This window comes from Biomphalaria glabrata, chromosome 12, assembly GCF_947242115.1.
Source record: "Biomphalaria glabrata chromosome 12, xgBioGlab47.1, whole genome shotgun sequence".
In the NCBI taxonomy this organism is placed as follows: domain Eukaryota; kingdom Metazoa; phylum Mollusca; class Gastropoda; family Planorbidae; genus Biomphalaria; species Biomphalaria glabrata.
This window is the reverse complement of record NC_074722.1, coordinates 32,739,015-32,764,127: the sequence shown is the minus strand read 5'-3', so window position 1 is coordinate 32,764,127 and position 25,113 is coordinate 32,739,015. Positions and strand designations below refer to the sequence as shown.

Genomic DNA, 25,113 nt, shown 5'->3' with positions numbered 1-25,113 from the left:
CTTGCCTGGATTCCCCCCTCCCTTGGAAATAAAAATGATTCCAGAGATACTTTCAATCCTTTTAAAGGGTTAATTACAAGAGGCACCTTATCTCGAATAGCTTCAGGCCCTATCAAGTCCCAATCCGGCCCTGTTCCTATTAGTCTTTTACTTTCTTTCTAATATAATACTTTCAACTTAAATTTCTTTTACAATACAAAATTTATCTAGCGTAGTATTTATAGTTAGAATTGAAATTCATTAGTTATAAAATAAATGAATATTTGGAAACATTTGATTGATTGATTTGATTTTGATTTTAGGCACATCGGCACAATTTAGGCCATGTTGTGCCTGCAGTCCCTTAAGGACTATTCTCTCTCTAAACAGCGAGGGCCAGATTATATACAGTCATATCATTAAAAACAAGGTCTATTCACAGTTAAAATAGTAAAGGTAGTAAAAATTTAATTATTTGGTAAAAATATAATGTAAATAGTACATGTTCACAAATTCATAAGGTTGATGACTATAATATAAAACTTACGTAACTTATTATTTAAGAGGTACATATAATATCATCTTGAATAGTAGCGCAGATTTAAAAAACGAAATATTTATAGTATTTACAAACATGTACACATAATTTTTAAAATAAAGAAATACACCAACAGAGAACAATATGTCTAGTTTCATATTTAATTTTGCTTTTAATTCAAATTAAATAAATCACAAATAAAGTACTTCTACTGTGGGTAAAGGTAAAGGTACTTGGCTGTTCTGATGATCATATATGTCTCTCATTAACCGTAGGCCACAGAGACAGATGACCTTTACATCCTCTGCCTTATAGACCACAAGGTCTGAAAGAGGAACTTTACTACTTTTCTGTGGGCCTACTAGATAATCTATATATTGTCAAGATTTATCTTCTTAATATATGGCTCCTTTTGTCTCGAAAGGCAATGGATGCGCCCAAATGAGTCACTGGTTTTGGCTTAATCTTGAGACGGGGCAGAATCTGGTGTGGCTAATCAAGCCAATTCTAGAACGGCAGACTTTGCCACAATTCGTACATGTGTATGCCTCTGATTTAGGGCTAGCAGACAGGGCAGCTTTCTTTTTATCCCTCTTGATTAAAGCCGCTTCAATTCTTTTGTTCTCAGCAAGGGTTGTCCCAGCACGCACAGTCTGTCTCCATGCACTCCGGTCTTTGGCTATGTTTTCCCACATACTTTCGCTGATGCCTGAGGCTCTCATGTCTCGCTTGCAGACATCTCTATATGTTAGTCTTGGGCGGCCCTTGGGTCTGACTCCTTCCACAAGCTCAGCATATAAGATATCTTTCGGGATTCTGCCATCTGGCATGCGGGTGACATGTCCGAGCCAGCGTAATCTTCTTTGTGTCAGGAGAGCATACATGCTGTTCATATTGGCCAATCTTAAAACTTCCTGATTGGAGACATGGTCCCTCCAAGAGATGCCCATTATGCGTCTCAGGCAGCGCAAGTGGAAACTATTCAATCTGTGCTCTTGGTACATGTATGTTGACCAGCTCTCACTGCCATAAAGGAGAGTGCTCACAACACAGGCTTTGTAGACTAGGATTTTGGTCGCTGTGGTCAATTTACCATTTTCCCAGACGTGCTTGGAGAGTTTTGCCAATGCTGTGGTAGCTTTTCCTATCCTTTTTGTCAGCTCGATGTCTAAGTCTAGGTTACTGACAATTGTTGAACCCAAGTAGGTAAATTCCTGCACCACTGAAAGGATGTGGTTCCCAATTTGTATTATAGGTATTTCTGCGACGTCTTGTGCCAGGATTTCGGTCTTGGAGAGACTTATAGTAAGGCTAAACTCTTGACAAGCAGCTGCTAAGGCGTTCACTAGCTTCTGTAGACCTCCTTGTGAGTGAGATACGAGTGCCGCGTCATCGGCAAACAGCAGCTCCCTTATCAAGATACGACGCCTTTTCGTTTTGGCTTTAAGACGTGCCAGGTTAAAGAGCCTTCCATCGGATCTGCTATGGATGTATATTCCGTCTTCCAGGGATTTAAAAGCACTGGATAGTACGACTGAGAAGAAGATGCCAAATAGTGTAGGGGCCAGTACACATCCTTGTTTGACACCGCTCTTAATGGAGAATGGCCTGGAGGAAGAACTTTCAAACTGAACGGTGCCCTGCATATTTTCGTGAAAAGCTGACACTAGTTTTCTTAACTTATTTGGGCAGCCAATTCTCTCTAGTACAGCAAACAGACCGCTTCTGCTAACAAGGTCAAAGGCCTTGGTCAAATCAATAAATGCTATGAAGAGGGGCTGCTTTTGTTCTCTGCTCTTCTCCTGTAGCTGCCGAAGAGAGAAAATCATATCTGTTGTAGATCTACCTGCCCTAAAGCCACACTGCGACTCTGGATAAACACGATCTTCTTAATATATTAATATAGAGTAGGAAAATAGTTACGTAGGGCAGTTACAGTAGTAGGAATTTAAAGTTAATGTCTCAAGCCGTGAGTTAAGCTTCTGTTTTTAATAGCCTAGCAGAGCTATAATGTACACACAAGTCTATAAACTATGAAGTAAAAGCCATAGCCTAGTTCATTGTAATGCAGAATGCGTTAAGAAGGGCCATAACTCTGACAAAAGGTATAGACGCGAAGATTTATTCCCCATATTAGCATTTACTTCCCTTGGAATCATCACTCTCATGGAAAGGGGGGGGGGGACTGCTTTGCGGGCGACAATACTGTGAGCTGACTCTTAAAGAAAAGTGGCTCATTACGCATTGGTTTCATGCTATGCTATGGCATGGAGTTTTGTAAGTCAGGCTGTATGCTAATGCCTTGTCCCATTTTAACATACAGACCGCCCCTTGTTTAGTATGAACCAGCGTATTAAAAAAAGCGAAAGTTACTTTTTGTTTTACAAATAAACATTTAATGTTAAAGCGGGTTAGAAATAGCACTGTATATAGGAAGTTGCCCTGTACAAAAAGTTATTTAAAAATGATTACTTTAAGCATTGGGTGCATGTATACAAGTATATAGTACATGTAAGCCAATAAAAATCTTTAGCAGATCTACAATGAGTTGATTATATGGTTGAAAATATACACGGTTCTTACCTTTATTCGGCTCTGTAATTAATCGAAATCAATATATGTCATCAATATATACAATATATTAAAAGAGTTCAAATTGAGACACTTTCATTTTGATTTATTCTATCAGTAGTGAAGGTATTTATTCTATCAGTAGTGAAGGTATTTATTCTGTCACTAGTGAAGGTATTTATTCTGTCACTAGTGAAGGTATTTATTCTGTCACTAGTGAAGGTATTTATTCTACCAGTAGTGAAGGTATTTATTCTATCAGTAGTGAAGGTATTTATTCTACCAGTAGTGAAGGTATTTATTCTATCAGTAGTGAAGGTATTTATTCTTTCAGTAGCGAAGGTATTTATTCTATCAGTAGTGAAGATATTTATTCTATCACTAGTGAAGGTATTTATTCTATCAGTAGTGAAGGTATTTATTCTACCAGTAGTGAAGGTATTTATTCTATCACTAGTGAAGGTATTTATTCTATCAGTAGTGAAGATATTTATTCTACCAGTAGTGAAGGTATTTATTCTATCACTAGTGAAGGTATTTATTCTATCAGTAGTGAAGGTATTTATTCTATCAGTAGTGAAGGTATTTATTCTACCAGTAGTGAAGGTATTTATTCTATCAGTAGTGAAGGTATTTATTCTACCAGTAGTGAAGGTATTTATTCTACCAGTAGTGAAGGTATCTATTCTATCAGTAGTGAAGGTATTTATAATTTTGCGATCATGACATGTCATTTCCCAGGAAATTCCAGAATGGAAATTTGTGTATGAACAGAATAACACAGTAGAGCAGAAAACCATATCCACTTAGTACTTTAATACATCTTTAACCCTTTAAGTGCTGAGCTGTTTTAGAATGAGTGCATACTAAATGGAATTACAATTCTGATGTTTAGAGGCTAAACTACCACTCGCGTTTTAAGGGTTAATACACCGAATGACAACACAACATACACCTCTAATCGTTACATGTTGCCGAAGTACATGCTCGGTACCTGTTCTCTCTCTTTTTTTTATTCTAATTAGAACAATACCAAAAGGTTATCTAAAATCGCTCGTCTGACATATTGTACATATCCGGTAATTGTCATGCCGTCATGTGTAATATATCTCTTTATCAATAACAGGGTATTCGTTTGTTATTAAGTTAACAGCAGTGCATGGTCGTGCGGTTAGCGCGCTGGACCGATTATCTCAACCATCCCTCGTCGTCCAGCGGAAGGTTCGGATAAGAAAGTAAATAGTCTTTAACTTTGAAGGAACATCCGAAACGTCTAAAATTTTTTACAAAAAAAACAACATTTTTTTACAACGCCAAATGAATCTTTGAAACATTATTACTTTTGACAATCAAAAACAAAATCACGTCTTGAATATTCTTTGCGAATAGGCGGATCCGACAGGGATCCTCTGACGTGGGCAGCCTCTGAGTTTGTGTGATAACACAGACTCTCTTTGTAATCTTGTTTTTAAATTATTTTTTGCGTCACATATACAGTTGAAAGAGTTTATTGTACAAAGAGCTACGCTGTGGTAATATTCTTACCGACTGTTTCAATTCGATCAAAATGTTGGAGCAGCTGGTCAAACTTGGTATTGTTTTTCTCTGAGCGCTGAAAGAATTCATGACATTGAATATGACACTAAATATATATATATATACAATTAAATATCAAAATGAAAAAGCTGACATATGGGGCAGATGATGTTAAGGTCTAAGGTCATCTGTTTCTGTGGCCAATGGTTAATGAGGGTGTCATGTGGCCAGCACAACGACCTACCGCCTTTTCTTTTCCCCAATTAAAGCCAGGTACCCATAAGAGTTGGGTTGACAGCCAGGTACCCATTAGAGTTGGGAGGACTCAGGGGTGCCCTAAAAATCCCAAAATTCAAAATCCCAGTCTTCACCAAGAATGGAACCCAGGACCCAACGTTTGGAAGTCAAGTGCTTAATCACTGCGCCACCTCGCCCTACAGCCAACACACTGTAAAATGTCAGGGAATGAGAGCGAGCTTGGTTTGAAACCGGGACCAACATAAAGACAGCAACAAGCACATACCTCAAATAGAAATCCTAGGACAGCAAGACCGAAAGGATGGCTCTGAGCCACACTGATGTTTGGTAGATGTGATCTATAGTGCACCAGGTGAAGCTGAAAATGGAAGGACAAAATATTTACAACGATTGGAGAAAGGGACAGTGACAGCGATGGTTGACAATGACATTAATGGTGACAGCGATGGTTGACAGTGACAATGACAGTGATAGTTGCAATAACATAGCCGTGATAGTGCCAATTACAGTGATATTTAAAAATAAATACTTACGATGATATAGATCACGACTCTGATACTGACAGTAATAGTGACAGTGACAATGACATTAATATTGACAGTGACAATAACATTAATAGTGACAGTGACAATGACATTAATATTGACAGTGACAATTACATTAATATTGACAGTGACAATGACATTAATAGTGACAATGACAATGACATTAATGGTGACAGTGATGGATGACAGTGACAATGACACTGATAGCTGCAATGGCATGGCCGTGATAGTGCCAATTACAGTGATATTTAAAAATTACACTTAGGTGATATTGACATAGCCCTAAGCCGCACTATGTGGAAACTAGGAAGACATAGCCCTAATCCACACTATGTGGAAACTAGGAAGACATAGCCCTAATCCACACTATGTGGAAACTAGGAAGACATAGCCCTAATCCACACTATGTGGAAACTAGGAAGACATAGCCCTAATCCACACTATGTGGAAACTAGGAAGACATAGCCCTAATCCACACTATGTGGAAACTAGGAAGACATAGCCCTAATCCACACTATGTGGAAACTAGGAAGACATAGCCCTAATCCACACTATGTGGAAACTAGGAAGACATAGCCCTAATCAACACTATGTGGAAACTAGGAAGACATAGCCCTAATCCACACTATGTGGAAACTAGGAAGACATAGCCCTAATCCACACTATGTGGAAACTAGGAAGACATAGCCCTAATCCACACTATGTGGAAACTAGGAAGACATAGCCCTGATACACACTATGTGGAAACTAGGAAGACATAGCCCTAATCCGCACTATGTGGAAACTAGGAAGACGTAGCCCTAAGCCGCACTACGTGGAAACTAGGAAGACATAGCCCTAATCCACACTACGTGGAAACTAGGAGGACATAGTCCTAATCCACACTATGTGGAAAGAGATTGTGACAAAGATAAGCCCAGAAAGAAAAACGAGGTAATCGTAAAAATGCTGGTTCCCAAAGCCAAAGCAGACGACAAAATCTTTTGCATTAATTGTGGACGGGAATAATAGTTCATTTAGTTGTTGAACGGCTGAAGGCGGCTAACACAATGTTTTGAGAAAAAAAGTCAGCCACAAAATATTAGTCTTGTCTTCGAATCTACAGTATTTCAAGTGGCTGCTCGGTCCTAGCTGTGATCTACATAATTTGTCACATCCAGCGCAGACGTCACCATTGCAAGAAGTAAATGTCCTTATTGAGTATTTAGAGGATTTTTCAAAAAAAAAAAAAATCAACTGTTTCGTTCAGAAGCCACTGTAGTCAAATATACATCGTTATAATATATTTTTAATAAACAGGCTTCGCGTGGGATGTTTTTGCTGTATTTGCTAAAATTGGGTTGTATTGTGTATTGTTATTATTAGCTTTACCGAGCTGCACAACATCTTTTTCTGTGTATTTCGAAGAACTCCGACACACCAACTATAGAATGACTCGACCAGTAGTGAGCAGTTTGCATACCAAAACTCACCTCCATCGGAAAGTATTTTCCATCGATAAGATGCTCAGAACCATTCGAGTCTTTCCCGCCCCAATGAAAGTGAAACTGCACAAGCTTGTAGGTATCTGGTAAATTACCACCGCTCAATAGGACGTCACTTCCGGAGTAGAGAACCTCCGCTGAAAGAAATACGATCAAGCAATTATTGGGCTGTATTAGTAATAGTGTTTTAAATCAGGGGTTCTCAAAGTGTGGTCCGTAGACGTTTTAAATCAGGGGTTCTCAAAGTGTGGTCCGTAGATGTTTTAAATCAGGGGTTCTCAAAGTGTGGTCCGTAGACGTTTAAATCAGGGGTTCTCAAAGTGTGGTCCATAGACGTTTTAAATCAGGGGTTCTCAAAGTGTGGTCCGTAGAAGTTTTAAATCAGGGGTTCTCAAAGTGTGGTCCATAGAAGTTTTAAATCAGGGGTTCTCAAAGTGTGGTCCGTAGATGTTTTAAATCAGGGGGTCTCAAAGTGTGGTCCGTAGACCCTCAAGGGGTCCTTGAGACGACTGTAGTGGGTCCGCAGAAAAGATGCAAATTGTTTACCATTAAAGTAACTTCTTCTCTGAAGGCCAGTTTTATCCGATCGGATAATTTGAGTACTAATCATCAACTCGCCACTCACTACTGTTGAATATGTCTATTACGTACCATAATAATAACTGCTATTCTATGACGACCTAAACCTTTTTTTTTTTTTTTTTGAGGACATTTTTCCAACTGACTGGGTATTGAACCCTTTAGCACGTAGACAAACTCAGATCCCTATCACAGATGAATCGATACTAATACACTAATATAATATACAAATATTTTAAAAGAATATCTGAAAACAAGCAAAATAAAAAAATAATAATTAGTGCAATATCATGCATTAGGCGTTCTCAACACGTCATGATCATGGATCTCTCCCCCCCCCCTCCACCTGACGTAAGTCTTAATGGAATGCAGGTTTGGGTCTCATTTAATACTACGAAAACAATATTTTTAATTTTTAATCATTGAAATCTTTAATATTTGATATTTGATATCAGCATTCCCAAAAGAAAAATCCTGATTTGGATAAATCTGTTCTTCCTTTCACAATGCCGAAGTCTTATCCAGCTTTGAGTGTAAGTGTTTTACTCTGGAATTCTGGAGATTAATATCTAGATTATATTATACACTACCTGTAGAAATATAAGCACAGCTAATCAGTTAGTCTTCTTTACAATTGTGTATATTCTTATAGGGATATAAGCCGAATCTGACCCGCGGACTTTGGGGTTTACCCGATAAGTAAAAGAGTTTCGCTCTTTATGTGTGTGTGTGGGGGGGGGGGGAGGGGGGACATTTAACATAATCCACGGTCTCCGCCATTACCTAAGAAACATTTCTGCCAAGTTTTATGATGATTGGTCAAAACGGTTTTGATTTCTTTGTGAGTCACAGATACATACCCTTACATTTTGCTTTATATATTAGATAAGCATACATCATATTTATTTTTAACAGCGCTTTATAAATTTTGCTATTGATAATACTATTTATGTATGGCAGATCATAGATAAAGTTTTTTTTTTTATAATATGCAAGTACGATAACCACATTATAAGTTACGAAAGAGTCTCACCTGTGTGGCCTCCCTTGTTCACCAGGGTCATGTTTACTCCTTTTGTCATGTTGTAGTTTGTTAAATTGAAGTAAGATAACTTGGGATCGTAGAGGGCGTCCTCGGTAGAGATGCTGATAGGGGACTGCATTACTCCCCCACAGTCGGGATATTCTACTGACCACTTGTCCGGCCCTGAAATAGATTTTATATTAAATTGCAAAATAATACGAAACATAATGGCAACGTTTCTATTCGGAATTAATCTGAAATATATATTCATGTCGAATAAACCAGTGTTTCCCAAACCGTGTTCCGCGGAACTAAAAAAAATAAGCAAAATGTTCCGCTAAGTACTCAGAATGTGCAAAGTGTTCCGTGAAGGAAACAGTTTGGGAACCACTGGTCTAAGGGAATGGTCTCAGCACGTCGCTCGTCAAGAAGGGGATTTCCAATCAGATGCTTTAAGGTGCACCCTCCCCCCCCCCCTTTCAAACAGATTGACTAGATTCACATTAAAGTATTAAGTATTACCAGCCCGTGATGGGTGTCATTAGGTGGGGTCCAAGACCCTTCAGGAGCCTGGTGGGTGTCATTTGGTAGGGTCCAAGACACTTCAGGAACCTGGTGGGTGTCATTTGGTAGGGTCCAAGACACTTCAGGAACCTGATGGGTGTCATTTTTAGGGTCCAAGACCCTTCAGGAGCCTGATGGGTGTCATTTGGTAGGGTCCAAGACACTTCAGGAGCCTGATGGGTGTTATTTGGTAGGGTCCAAGACCCTTCAGGAGCCTAATGGGTGTTATTTGGTAGGGTCCAGGACCCTTCAGGAGCCTAATGGGTGTTATTTGGTAGGGTCCAAGACCCTTCAGGAGCCTGATGGGTGTCATTTGGTGGGGTCCAAAATCCTTCAGGAGCCTGATTGGTGTCATTTGGTAGGGTCCAAAACCCTTCAGGAGCCTGATGGGTGTCATTTGGTAGGGTCCAAAACCCTTCAGGAGCCTGATAGGTGTCATTTGGTAGGGTCCTATTCCTTGCACCATCTCAGCTTCCCCCCCCCCCCTCCCCCTCCTATCGACGCCGATGTATAGTTTAAAAAAATACTAATAGCATTTTACATTGAGGATAGCTGTTCATATTGTTTTTGTTAATTTTAACCAATCGATCCTGTTTGCAGTCACTTTGAAGTATAACTAGTCCTAAATGTATATAATTGATGCACTTAAATACTTTTATGCAGACCTCAGTTTGCATAGACACAATAAGAAATACTAAATATATTTAAATGGCATGGATTTAATGCAAGAATATGGTATCGAAAGATTATCTTCAGTTTCAAAGACATCAAAAGACATTTCACCTGGTGTTATGTATGGACTGAACTCTTTTCTTACATGTATACATTTTTTAAAAATTACATACTTACCTCCTAAACTGCTCCTGTTGTAATTCCATGCTAAAAATAGATCAAGGGAAATTACCAGTAAAAAAATTAAACGAAATTTATATTTAAAAAAATAAATTTTAAGAATATAAAAGTTTGTATTAAACGTCACAATATTTTGCATTATATCATAAACACATTGTAAGCAATGACGTATCAAAATATTTTGCATTTAGATCATACTCAAATTATAAGATGTGATAAATTATTTGTATATTGAAAAAAAAATTTGAGATATTCAACTCCCAACAGTTCGCGCTACTTTAAGACTATACTGCGAGCACGAACACATACACTAGAATATACCCTCCCCTTAATAAATTGCGGAGCCCAAATAAATGGATGCTTGCGAGGCACCTTCTTCTAATTTTTTAAAAAATAATATTAACTATTACTATTAATAAGATCGTTAAACCAACAATTGTTATACAACATGCGTAGGTAGCAATTCAAACGCAATAGGTGCCAGTCGGTTAATTGAAGTTAAGGCAATCGTACGATGGGCCAATACTAAATATGTTAACCCTTTAAGTCCTACATATTTAATAGACTGTGAAAAGAGTGATATGCTTAACGTAAATTGCGGGCCTTTGCAAAGCGCTGGGCCCAAGCGGAGCATTCGGTTACTTTGGCCGAAATCCAGCCCATGCAACAATGGTGTAAATACTTCTTGGAAATATCGATCGCTAATCAGAAGTCTAAAAAAAAGCGTGGAAAACAAAATGGAGGTCTATCAAGATAGATGCAGATTCCATGATTCTCCTTGAAAGACCGCCAGAAGCTGGGTCTGATGGTGCAGTGTTGCGAACCTATCGACCCACTTGGGCATGCCAGAATAGTGCCAAATTAAGCATGCAGATTTATACCTTTTCAAACGTATAGTAGTATTTTCACACCTTTCTCCTCAAGTGTTTAATATATATATATATATATATATATATAGGAAGTTCGAATTTGTTTCATTCGGGGTGTTTTAATGTCATTTATCATCACCGAAAAGTACGAAAAATCCCAATTCATTAAGCGCTGCTTCCGTGAGTGTGTTTGTGTGTGTGTGTGTGTTTTGTGTTGCTTGTAATTGCATCTATATGCCGAGGTCGACGATTGTTATGTAATCCCGTGCTACCTTACATTTGATGAATCTAGATTATCTAACTATTGAGATATAATTCATATGTGGTTCATCTACCGAAAACTATATTTCTACATGAATAATAAAGATTATTATTATTATATAATTAAAGTTAGTTCCCTTTCCAGACCTTGCGATCTATGGGGCAGATGATGTTTAGGTCATCTGTTTCTTTGGCCAACGGTTAACTAGCAGGGTGTTATGTGGCCAGCACAACGACCAACCGCCTTTACTTTCCACAACTAAAGTGAACTCATGGGCGCCCTAAAAAAAATCCCAAAATTCAAAATCCTTTACCGAGATTCGAACCCAGGACCCCGGGTTCGGAAGCCATACGCTTAATCACTCAGTCGTAGCACCACTCCTCTTCCAAGAATATTTTTTTTTGACACACCCAATAAGAAGTAGAAAGTAAGTGGAAAATAAAATGAAACCAATCTTATATCAGCAATTTTTTTTTCTTGCTGCGTCTTTTAGAAGGTAAGGGGGATGAGCAACAACTAAGTTTGTAACGCAAGATTTCTTTCATTATTTAAATTTCGACCTAGTTTCCGTTTTCTGGAGGGTGTGTCCAAAAAAAGAAATCACAGATAACATTGTTCAATGATAACATTTTTGTCCAACTTTAATGATGAAGTTTTCTGGTCCACAATGTTTAAAAAGAGAAAAATGTTACCTTGGGCAAACGTAATTATTGCAATTCGTTTCTTAGACTGTCTATTAAGGTTTCATAAAAACAGGCTCGGCAACTTAACGAGGACAGGTCTTCAGTCACAGGACATCACAAACACATAATAACAAGGTGTGTCTACTTCATAACAGCTTCTACTTGAGCTCCTAGACTTTGACGAAGGTCTATTGGTTATAGCGTTCAGACTTCTCTCCAGTCTAGTTCTCAACTGCACAACTTTGAGTGCATCTTGTGCACATTGAACCGCGGTGATTATGGCATGGTTATATAGATATATATATATGGAGAGAGAGAGAGAGAGAGAGAGAGAAAGAGAGAGAGATTGGGAGGGGGAGAGAAAGGGAGTGAGAGAGAGGGAGAGAGAGAGAGGGAGAGAGACAGAGAGGGAGAGAGAGAGGGAGAGATAGAGAGGAAAGAGAGAGAGAGGGACAAATAAATTGGTCAATAGATAGGTAGGTAGATAAACAGATAGACAGATAGATAGATAGATAGATAGATAGATAGATAGATATAGATAGATAGATAGATAGATAGATAGATAGATAGATAGATAGATAGATAGATAGATAGATAGATAGACAGACAGACAGACGGACAGGCATATACTTGACATAATTATAATTATAACATTTGTAAAAAAAATCACTCTGGCATTGATATTAGAGCAGCCAATCCTCAATTTTGATAAATCCCGTGTAACAAAAAGTATTATTGCTATTCATTCAGTGCCATAACTTAAACGTGATGGTTTCCTCCAAAAAGTTCAATGCATGACACAAATCAGTGACCTTTCTGATTACGTCTGAACATTTAAGGATGTTCAACACACTGATCGGTAGCTGTGTAGCGTGGGGGCCGAGTTGCGAAGCAGTCGGCTTCCGAACCGATGGGGTCTTGATTGAATTCCAATGAAAGCTGGGATTTTTTAAGAGTCCATTCAACTCTTGAGTAGATGACAGATTTTGAAGAAGCAAATACCGTTCGTATTTGTACAGGCCACATATATATATATTGGCCTCCTTCAGTCGTAGAACGACTATGGTTTATTTCGAACACTTTTTCATATGGCTGTGGAGCCCTATTTTGGAGAGACGCTCCCTCCACATATATTGCAGGTCAAGGTAGCTTTCGCTTTGGTGGTAGAGGAGCTGGCCATTTTCCGTGTGGCACGCTTTTCTACAATAGCCAAGGCCCATGTTTTCTCGCTGTCCATAGCTTTCTTGGTCACCGTCTCTCCAACTAGTATGGTCTAAGGCTATGAATTCCCAATGGTCAGTTCACTCATTTTAAATCCCGTTTTATGACATCCTTGTTAGCCAACGGCCTTAGAAACAGATGACCTTTGCGTCATCTGGACCTATATAGATGGCAAGTTCAGTAAGGAGTATTTTTTTTTACTTTAATGAGCTATCTTTAGAGCCAACGCTTTCTATTCATTCCACTCATTGCCTAACATTAAACACAGCAGAGTCTACAGTCTACAGACCTCGATGCAGTGGACATCATTCCACCTATTTTAAACACAGCAGAGTCTACAGTCTACAGACCTCGATGCAGTGGACATCATTCCACCCATTTTAAACACAGGAGAGTCTACAGTCTACAGACCTCGATGCAGTGGACATCATTCTACCTATTTTAAACACAGGAGAGTCTACAGTCTACAGACCTCGATGCAGTGGACATCATTCCACCCATTTTAAACACAGGAGAGTCTACAGTCTACAGACCTCGATGCAGTGGACATCATTCCACCTATTTTAAACACAGGAGAGTCTACAGTCTACAGACCTCGATGCAGTGGACATCATTCCATACATTATAAACACAGGAGTGTCTACAGTCTACAGACCTCGATGTATTGGACATTATTTCACCCATTGCCTAACATTAAACACAGGAGTGTCTACAGTCTACAGACCTCGATGTATTGGACATTATTTCACCCATTGCCTAACATTAAACACAGGAGAGTCTACAGTCTACAGACCTCGATGTAGTGGACACCAGGTGGGAAAGAGACCATCAGACGTTACCAGTGGCAGAGCTTTATGGAGACAGATTGCCGCCCAATGACTAATACTCCTTCTTCCCTAGTGCTATTAGACCATGGAAAACCAATTACTTGGCAGAATTTAAGTAATTGGTTAATATGTATGACAAGATTGAATTAGATTAGGAACACGCGTAGGGCGTAATCATCTTTTTTTTAAAGTAACGCCTGTATAAGATAAGATAAGTAATAGTCGTTCTAAGACTTGAGTCTACAACAACTATCTATGAGCTCAAATAAAGTACTTATCTCCACCTTACCTACAGCATCAGCGTCCACGAATGGTAGTCCAACACTCAGAACAATTAACAAAACCATCCACGAACAATGAATTGATAAAGAGTCCATGTTGGGCCCTGACCTAGACAAGATGAAACAAAAGTTATTAAAAAATTGTAATATACAGTGTATAGCAAATACCGAAAAAAAATATAATTTTAATTATACATCTAGAAGTTTTTAATTTGTTTGTAAATCGAAATCTTACGAGTCAAACAACTGTTAATTCAAAAGTTCAGAGAAGAGAAGCAACTCTACAATTTTTGTTTTTAAAAATTCAAACCCGCCGAGAGATTGATTCGGTTATCAGTAAGGAATTAAGCTTGTTATGTGTGACTACGCCTATCATATGTCAATTTAAAAAAAAAAGGGCGTGTGTTTGCGGTGGGGAGGGAGAGTTTTAATGTGTATAGTTGGCTATCGTAATGGCGTAATTAGGTGCTATCATTTAATAACTTAATTGTTTTAGTGAGATCGCTAATACATATTGTATAAGCGATGGATATATAGACTAAATGCGAAAAAATGGATTTTGTTATATAGAAAAATGAACTTATCGCCGCTGTTTACAAAGATATTAAATGTGTACATTCCAGGGTCTTGACTTGTTTTTCATATCTATAAAGTTTAATCCTAAAATAACTTACTTACAAATAGATAGGAATGAGTTGATCACAGTCCTAACAACTACACACTATCGCTAAGCCGATCCTAAATAATGGTATGGTTCCTTATACTCTCTATAACTATCTCTCTCTCTCTTTTTTCTCTCTCTATTTCTCTTTTTTTTTTCTCTCTCTCTCTCACTCTTTCTTTCTCTTTCTGTGTTTCACTCTTTTTCTTTCTTTCTCGTCCTGTCTCTCTTTTTTGTATTTTATTTTCTTTCTGTTTCTATTTCTCTCTCTCTCTCTCTTTTTATTTCCTTATTTATTTCGCTCCCAATCCCTGTTTTTTTTTCCTTCTCTTTTTCTCCCTGTCTTTCTCTTATTTTCTTACTCTCTCTCTCTCTCTCTCTCGTTCTCTCTCTTTTTCTCTTCCTCACCATGGCTTTTCTATCTCGTCTTTCTACCCCTATCTATTAATGATGACTATAGAAGAAGAAATGAAAGATTTTGGATAAAAAGTAAGTAACAGAAACTCACGTTTAATGAGGCGTGACGGTGTAAGTGAAAATATTTCGTTTTATCAATTAAAAAAAAACATCAACGACACTATGTCATCAAAGCGTTGATAATAATTAAACTTTTCTACTATAACTTTTCGGAGACGAGGTGGCTGAGAGATTAAGCGCTTGGCTTCTGTGCCGGGGTCCGGAGTTCGAATCCTTGGTGAAAACTGGGATTTTTTATTTTGGGATCTTCGGGCGCCTCTGAGTCCACCCAGCTCTAATGGGGTGCCTGACATTAGTTGGGGAAAAGAAAGGGCGTTTGGTCGTTGTGCTGGCCACATGACACCCTCGTTAACCATAGGCCACAACAACAGCCCTATAGACCAGAAGTTTTGAAAGGGGAACTATACAGCAATCATCAGAAGTCTAATTAACTTTGCTATCACCTGCTGATATGGTGATACTTCACTGGCTCATAGACTAATTAACAAGGTTACAAAGACAGTTTGTGTGGAAACACAAACTCAAAATCGGCCCTCGATGTGGGTCCACCCAGGTAGGTAAAAAGAAAGGTTTCAATATTTTCAGAAAGAACATCAGAATGAAATTTTATCAAAGACAAATGACAGAGAAGAATGGAGAAAGAAGGTGACAGATCTTGTGTGGTGCCCCATCGGTTCAGCAGACCAAGGTATAGGTTAAAGTGAATGTGAAGTCAGACGTGAACTTGGCCTAACTGATGTCTTATAATGATTATCTAAATGATTTAATTGTTTTGTGCAGCGTGATAGAGGATCTGCAAAAATAAAAAGGTAATTTAATTAAGTGCTCCATTGCAATGTAACATGGCTGTAGTCCACACGATAATATGAAAAACTACTTATTAATTGATGTTTTAAATTATGTTCCACTTATAGATTTTTTCTCTTTAAAAAAAAAAAAATATTAAACATTTTTTTAACAGTTGTAGCTCATTGGACGGAACTTTCCCAATTCAGCAATATAATTTTAAAAAAAAAAAATGTTTGACAAAAAATCTAAAACCGTTTGTTTAAATGTGTTTAAAATATGGTAAATTGTCATCTCTCTTACTAAATAGCCTCCCGTGTTTGTTACTATTAATAGTGAATAGTTGTAAAACTAGTGTATTTTTATGAAAAACTGTTTGCATAGTTGATTAAAAAAAATATTTTTTGCTAAGAAAAAAGTAGCCGTTGCATCAGAACTTTGAAATGTCTAAAATATCACGATGTCGGATTTTCACTATCTTTTCTAGTTTACGAGATCTTATCGGGACGGACGGACAGACAGACCACGCAAAACTAATAGCGTCTATTCCCCTTTCGGAGGCTGCTGAAAAAGCATCGTATATCACTCGAACACAGCTACCATCTCTTGAAGATCTTTTTCATGAAATATGCCTTTCCAAAACACACACGATCCTTAAAGACAACCTGCACGCATTAAACCACTGGACGAAGTGGTCGTCTCCTTTTCATTAGGACTAAAACAGAAAGATTTTAAAACTCCATCCCATTTTCGGTCAGAGTGTTACAAGATCATCTGTCATCATCGAGAAGTCTTATTCATAAAGCGATGGTTGTGAGTGTGTATGTGTTTTTCGTGTGTGAATGTTGTTCGTATTTGCATCTATATTGTTATTGTTACAGTAGTTACGCTGAGGTGGTAAAATTGTAGTCAAACTGAATTTCCATTTGACTGGATAAAACAGAAATTATCTGATAAGCAGCAATCCTCGTCGTTTGAATTAACATTATTTACAGGTAATAGTTAGTATATCACGTTAAATACTAATAAGTATTATTGTTGGCCTCCTTCAGTCCGTAGAACGAATGTGGTTCAGTCCGTAGATCGAATGTGACTCAGTCCGTAGATCGAATGTGGCTCAGTCCGTAGAACGAATGTGGCTCAGTCCGTAGAACGAATGTGGCTCAGTCCGTAGATCGAATGTGGCTCAGTCCGTAGAACGAATGTGGCTCAGTCCGTAGAACGAATGTGGCTCAGTCCGTAGAACGAATGTGGCTCAGTCCGTAGATCGAATGTGGCTCAGTCCGTAGATCGAATGTGGCTCAGTCCGTAGATCGAATGTGGCTCAGTCCGTAGATCGAATGTGGCTCAGTCCGTAGAACGAATGTGGCTCAGTCCGTAGATCGAATGTGGCTCAGTCCGTAGATCGAATGTGGCTCAGTCCGTAGATCGAATGTGGCTCAGTCCGTAGAACGAATGTGGCTCAGTCCGTAGATCGAATGTGGCTCAGTCCGTAGATCGAATGTGGCTCAGTCCGTAGATCGAATGTGGCTCAGTCCGTAGAACGAATGTGGCTCAGTCCGTAGAACGAATGTGGCTCAGTCCGTAGATCGAATGTGGCTCAGTCCGTAGAACGAATGTGGCTCAGTCCGTAGATCGAATGTGGCTCAGTCCGTAGAACGAATGTGGCTCAGTCCGTAGATCGAATGTGGCTCAGTCCGTAGAACGAATGTGGCTCAGTCCGTAGATCGAATGTGGCTCAGTCCGTAGAACGAATGTGGCTCAGTCCGTAGAACGAATGTGGCTCAGTCCGTAGAACGAATGTGGCTCAGTCCGTAGAACGAATGTGGCTCAGTCCGTAGAACGAATGTGGCTCAGTCCGTAGATCGAATGTGGCTCAGTCCGTAGAACGAATGTGGCTCAGTCCGTAGATCGAATGTGGCTCAGTCCGTAGAACGAATGTGGCTCAGTCCGTAGATCGAATGTGGCTCAGTCCGTAGAACGAATGTGGCTCAGTCCGTAGATCGAATGTGGCTCAGTCCGTAGAACGAATGTGGCTCAGTCCGTAGAACGAATGTGGCTCAGTCCGTAGAACGAATGTGGCTCAGTCCGTAGAACGAATGTGGCTCAGTCCGTAGAACGAATGTGGCTCAGTCCGTAGATCGAATGTGACTCAGTCCGTAGATCGAATGTGACTCAGTCCGTAGAACGAATGTGGCTCAGTCCGTAGATCGAATGTGGCTCAGTCCGTAGAACGAATGTGGCTCAGTCCGTAGAACGAATGTGGCTCAGTCCGTAGAACGAATGTGGCTCAGTCCGTAGAACGAATGTGGCTCAGTTCGTCGAACACTTTTTTCTCGGGATCTATTTCCGTCTATACACGATGCAGGTAAAAGTGACAATTGCTTTGGTTGTAAAAGAAGCAGCCATTTTTCTTTTGGCTCGTTTTCTATCCAGACCCGAGAAACCAGTGGAGATGCGGTGGCTGAGTGGTTAAGCACTTGGCTTATGAACCTGGGGTTTTGGGTTTGAATATCGGTGAAGTCTAGGATTTTTAGGATGCCCCTGAGTCTTATCCAGCTCTAATGGGTACCTGATGTTAGTTGGAGAAAGTAAAGGCGGTTGGTCGTTGTGCTGGTCACATGAAACCTTGCTCATTAACCGTTGGCCAAAGAAACAGATGACCTTAACATTATCTGCCCTATAGACCACATTGTCTGAAAGGGGAACTTTTCTCTTTTGAGAAACAATTTTGAGTTTTTTTTTATTGTACATAGTTCTTTATAATCGTCTTCTCTCTCCACTCAGTGCAGTCTTCGGCGATGTCTTCCCTCTAGTCAACATCGATTTCCATCGCTTTGAGGTCAATAAGGGATCAAATATTTCCCGTGGCTACGCAGCCGCAGCTGCGACCTACATTTTTAGCCTTACCCAGAGCAGACATAACCATTACCGAACTTATTATAATTCATTATTAATCTGTATTCTTATATTCACTAGTATGTTGGAAATTTCCACGGAGACACTTAGACAATGTCAAGGACACTAAATCGAATTAAATATAGCCAACTAAATAAAAGCTACAAAAGAGAAGCACTCAAAAAATGTGATTCTATAGACCACAAAAGTGAATGAAAAATAATCACATAACTTTTAAAAAATATTACTTAATCCACCCTTTTTAATTCTTTATCTATCTATCTATCTATCTTTCTATCTATCTGTCTATCTGTCTACCTGTCTGTCTATCTGTCTGTCTATCTGTCTGTCTGTCTATCTATCTGTCTATCTGTCTCTCTCTCTATTCTATATATGACTGACTGTACTCTTGTGATGTGACCTGCCTTCTTTGCAAAATATTTAAACAGTCGATGTTTTTAAAGCCAACTTTCACTTCGCAAGGTGTGTTTGTAATATTAACAAAATCTAATTCCAATTGTACTAAACATTAGAATGGTTCAATGTATAGTGGGGCTAAACGTATGTTATTTACTTGTGTTTAAACCTATTTAAAAGTTTCTAATACACTCGTGCATGTATTTAGCGTTAGATGGAGCTTACCACCCACTTTGAGCTGTTTTCCCAACATACCAAACTCGCGGCCGCACAGCAAGGCACCTGCAAAAGCCTTACACCCACTTTGGATCAGGAGGACTTCGATGGGCCGCGCATACGATTGATGGCGTCCAATACACCACAGTTCCAGCCAGCATGACACTTGGGGTTTCGGTAAAACTAGTCTCGTCAGCACATATACACATTAAAACGAAACATGTATTTAGGATAAATAAGAATTTTAAGAAATCGAAGAACGTATTGAACTCATATTAAGTTTGATTAAAAGCTTTGCTCTCTTTAATATAATGTAGTACTATATATCGAACCGTTAAATTGAGCACACTTTTAACGTTGTGATGACACATCTGTCCTATAACAGCCTTGGCCTTCCTGTCACTGGCCGGCTTTGGTAGCTCATGTATCGAAGATCAAACACCATTACGTTTATGAGCTAATTAATTAAAAATGACCCTTCCCCTGCATGACACCAGCGCGCACGAACACACAGACATAAGGATCTATATCGTTCGTAGACTGGGTACCGATCAGTGCGTGGGAGGGGGGGGGGTCTTCGTCTTACTCAAGTCCACATTTCACTTATGTCCATATCTACGCGTGAGAGGATACATTAAATACAAGGCCGGCATGATTAAGGATGTCGTCCGACTCATCCATTTTTTATCTATCTATCTATCTATCTATCTATCTATCTATCTATCTGTCTATCTGTCTATCTGTCTATCTGTCTATCTGTCTATCTGTCTGTCTGTCTGTCTGTCTGTCTGTCTGTCTGTCTGTCTGTCTGTCTGTCTGTCTGTCTGTCTGTCTGTCTGTCTGTCTATCTATCTATCTATCTATCTATCTATCTATCTATCTATCTATCTATCTATCTATCTATCTATCTATCTATCTATATGTTTGTCTGTCTGTCTGTCTGTCTGCCTGTCTATCTGTCTGACTGTATCTATCTATCTATCTATCTATCTATCTATCTAAAGCTTCTAGCCCTATCTATCTAGGTCGATCTATCTACCTAGGCCGATCTATCTATCTATCTATCTATCTATCTATCTATCTATCTATCTATCTATCTATCTATCTATCATTATTCTCTCTCTCTCTCTCTTTCTTTCTCTCTCTCTTTATATATATATATATATATATATATATATATATATAAGAGAGAGAGAGAGAGAGATTTTTATAGTTAGACACTGTACTCTTGTGATATGACCTGACTTTTTTTACAACTTTTAATCTACTTAGTACATTTCGCAACAAAAACATATACATTCAGCTCAGGTACAGGAACTCTCTGCCGGTCCTGATAAACAGTTGACATGAATGTGGCTATTTGTGTATAGTGTTGATAATGTGAGAAATCACAAGTGATGTTATATGTTATGGCTCCAAGAACAAAGTGTAAAGCCTGTAGACTTTGAGAGCTGTAGGAGTGTGAATGTTAACAGAGAATATGCACTGATCATTGGGTTACTTTAGACTTTAGACATTGTTCTTATAATAGTACAGACTTAAGAATAGACTTGTTTTTTTTTTTACAGAGGCATGCCCTTGTTAAGGGAACAACCTGTATATGTAAATATAGGGGCATAATTTTAGTTGACCGTTTCTTGCCCGACTTAATAGTGAAATAGTGTGTTGGTCTCTGGAATGAACGAACTCTCTATAACATTGCTCTAAATTGTTTGATGTATTCATCACTGTTGCCCTAATGCTTATAATGCGAAAGGCAACCAGTTTGATTTCCCTTGGGAAGGGACTTAATATTGTAGTGATGAGTACTACGTCATTTGTTGTTGTGTAGACGGAGTTGGCTTTTATTATGTTTATTTACACATTTTAATAAAGAGTATTTGTCTATTTGTCTCTGTCCGTCTGTCCGTCCTGTTTAGTTTCCAAAACGTGTAAAAAATTCAGCAGTAGCCCTCAAGCGCTCGCCAAGAAAGAGACATTGAACTAACCATCCCATATGTCCCTCAGAGAACTCAACGCTTCCAGTGGTACCATGTTTCTCCTTCAAAAGTTACGGCCTGCGGGCTTTTTCAGTACACGGACCAAAGGTTTGGAACTCACTCCCAATTGATCTCAGACAGAGATTACAGTCCACAATAATACAAATCTATTGGACAAAACCGTTGTTTTTATTCTTTAGAATTGTGAATAATATATATATATATATTCATCTATACATGTCATCATATTTTTTCCACAATCACTTCATCATTCCTTTGTAGATTTGTGGTATATTGGATTGTTCATTTGAACTAGATTGAACAACAACAACAACACAAAATTTAAAAAATCTTTTAGGAAGGGGAGGTAATCTGAAGGAAAGATCATGAACGCCATCGGGTACAACTGTGTGAGGGAGGGCAGTGAGGGCGCCGGGCAGCAGTGCAGAAACATATATCCACGAGCTTTCTAGAGCATGCAGGGCTTAGTTGGGGGAGTGTCAGTTACCGCCTTGAACAATATCAGGTCACACTGTGTGAAACTGTGTGTGTGTGTGTGTGTGAGATAGTGTATGTGTGTGATAGTGTGATTGTGTGTGTGGCATTTAATGCGTGTGTGTGTTAACCTTAAACGTCATAATCACCTAGATTTAAAAAAAAACAACATGTTTGGTGAAAAAGAGACGGCAGAATAGCAAGAGTGATACGGAAAGAAAGTAAGACAGATTTACATTGAGAGACATGCCTGTAAATTGATATGATGACTCAAAACTTACATATAAAAAGAAGCTTCTAGATCAGGGGAGAGGGGGGAGCTGCATAAACAAAAAAAGGCAGACGCCGCTATAACGAGTATTTGTGTATCAAACATCCTGTTATCATTAGCATTTAGTTGCCAGTGGCGTGCAGGGAAGTGTGGACACACGGGTCCAACTTTCTAATAGAAAACCTTCTATAACATTGTTTTTATATTTCTTCTGCGAACTAAAGCAATGAAAGTTCTATTGAAAGTTCTATTGAAAGTTCTATTGAAAGTTCTATTGAAAGTTCTATTGAAAGTTCTATTGAAAGTTCTATTGAAAGTTCTATTGAAAGTTCTATTGAAAGCTCCTATGAAAGTTCAATACTTTTGTAAGACGCAAATCAAATTGGAAGTATTCTGGAAAGTCTAAGCGTCTTGAAAAGTCCGTTTTATGCATATTTTTTCTACATTTCGTAAAGTAATGACCATCAAATGGGATATTGCATTCCTTATTTGTATCTTAGAGTTGATCAAGAGATATTTTAGTAAATTTCCTTTGATTACTGTTGATTGTCCACTTTGAAAAATCTATTTTATTATTTTGTATCAAAGATCTTGTTACTTATCCACCTTGAGTTTAAAGTCAAACGTATCAATTGTCTGAATAAAGATTTTATAGTTTCAATGTTATCAATTGTTTTAAGATTGTCTAGTGAATTATTATACTGTATGCATTACCGATCATTTTCCACACGAGGACTAACTGTTATCCAAGCCTATTCGAGTCATAACGACTGCCTGGTCGTGTGGTTTACGCTTTGGACTGTCATTAACACTGGTTTTAAGTTCGAACTCTGCCCGCTTCCAGTCTACGGTGGTTTGGCATAGGACGTAATACTTGACTCGTAATGATAGATTTTTTTTTTCAAATGGTACATTTTCTAACTGGCATCAATTTCCCTTTTTTTTTTATATCCAATTACTTGGTGCTACAGTGAAAGAATCTAGAAAATTTGATTCTGATGTGGCGAATACAAATAATCATAAGCCTTTCTAAGAGGAAAAAAAAGTTTATCATCACTTCCATTATTTTGTACACCGTATATACTAAAAAGTTTGCTTTGTATATTTTATTTCGCCATTTATTAATATGGATGATGAAAATCAACTGGTAGAAGACAAGAGTGGACTAGCTGTGTAGAGGACAAGAGTGTATTAGCTGTGTAGAGGACAAGAGTGGACTGGCTGTGTAGAGGACAAGAAAGGACTGGCTGTGTAGAAGACAACAGTGGACTAGCTGTGTAGAGGACAAGAGTGGACTAGCTGTGTAGAGGACAAGAGTGGACTAGCTGTGTAGAGGACAAGAGTGGACTAGCTGTGTAGAGGACAAGAGTGGACTGGCTGTGTAGAAGACAACAGTGGACTAGCTGTGTAGAGGACAAGAGTGGACTAGCTGTGTAGAGGACAAGAGTGGACTAGCTGTGTAGAGGACAAGAGTGGACTAGCTGTGTAGAGGACAAGAGTGGACTAGCTGTGTAGAGGACAAGAGTGGACTAGCTGTGTAGAGGACAAGAGTGGACTGGCTGTGTAGAGGACAAGAGTGGACTGGCTGTGTAGAGGACAAGAGTGGACTGGCTGTGTAGAGGACAAGAGTAGACTGGCTGTGTAGAGGACAAGAGTAGACTGGCTGTACAGAGGACAAGAGTGGACTGGCTGTGTAGAGGACAAGAGTGGACAGGCTGTATAGAGGACAAGAGTGGACAGGCTGTGTAGAGGACAAGAGTGGACAGGCTGTATAGAGGACAAGAGTGGACAGGCTGTATAGAGGACAAGAGTGGACTGGCTGTATAGAGGACAAGAGTGGACTGGCTGTATAGAGGACAAGAGTGGACTGGCTGTATAGAGGTCAAGAGTGGACAGGCTGTATAGAAGACAAGCGTGGACAGGCTGTATAGAAGACAAGCGTGGACTGGCTGTATAGAGGACAAGCGTGGACTGGCTGTATAGAGGACAAGAGTGGTCTGGCTGTATAGAGGACAAGAGTGGACTGGCTGTATAGAGGACAAGAGTGGACTGGCTGTGTAGAGGAAAAGAGTGGACTGGCTGTATAGAGGACAAAAGTGTACTAGCTGTGTAGAGGACAAAAGTGTACTAGCTGTGTAGAGGACAAAAGTGTACTAGCTGTGTAGAGGACAAAAGTGTAATAGCTGTGTAGAGGACAAAAGTGTACTAGCTGTGTAGAGGACAAGAGTGTACTAGCTGTGTAGAGGACAAGAGTGGACTGGCTGTAGAAGATATCAAGAAAAGAAGCGATCAAACAATGAAATCTGCAGGAGCCAGTGGTGTGAAGTTATGAAAGCGTCAGCATTAGCGCCCCAACGCATCTTACCCTCTCTACACACATGATATATTTGTGCAGAAAAGATATGGGGTTCTGGATAACAGCGTATCCAGTGAGCAATTAATTTTTTATCTTCTTTACATATAGGCTCTTAATTTAATCGTCTGAGCCACTTATCAAAGCGATATTGATTTAAGAGATGTTCGTGCCTGATCAATATATCCAGGCTCCTATAATGCGTAAAAAAATATCAACTAACAAGAACAATAAAAGAAATATAAAAGGACAACACTTAGGTTATACATCTTATAATGATTATTTTGCTACGAAGAACTAACGAATGTTAGGTTTAAAGAAAAAAAATATTCTTTTTTTTTTTTTGCACCACCCCCATGCCCCCCCCCCCTTTTTCAACCAACCCCGAGGGAAAACAAATCCTGGTTAAGGGAATGTATAAAACTTCTAGGCTTTATGCTATTCTAATAATTGGGCTTTTGATCTAGATATGGCCGAAGTGCGGAAA

The 25,113-nt window shown here is 39.0% G+C and overlaps 1 protein-coding gene across 1 annotated transcript in view; it reads right to left on the bottom strand.

Moving 5' to 3' along the window:
• Positions 1 to 24,754, bottom strand: part of LOC106060362 (carbonic anhydrase 2-like) — a 28,048-nt gene extending 3,294 nt beyond the window's left edge. Inside the window, exons 1-8 of the mRNA XM_056005646.1 lie at positions 24,732 to 24,754; positions 14,082 to 14,182; positions 9,928 to 9,957; positions 8,524 to 8,697; positions 6,900 to 7,048; positions 5,148 to 5,240; positions 4,634 to 4,700; positions 3,101 to 3,112 (exon numbers count right to left, since the gene is read on the bottom strand). Coding sequence (XP_055861621.1) covers positions 3,101 to 3,112; positions 4,634 to 4,700; positions 5,148 to 5,240; positions 6,900 to 7,048; positions 8,524 to 8,697; positions 9,928 to 9,957; positions 14,082 to 14,182; positions 24,732 to 24,733 — 628 coding nt within the window. The 5' untranslated portion in view covers positions 24,734 to 24,754. The remainder of the gene's footprint in view (positions 1 to 3,100; positions 3,113 to 4,633; positions 4,701 to 5,147; positions 5,241 to 6,899; positions 7,049 to 8,523; positions 8,698 to 9,927; positions 9,958 to 14,081; positions 14,183 to 24,731) is intronic.
• Positions 24,755 to 25,113: the final 359 nt, after the last annotated feature.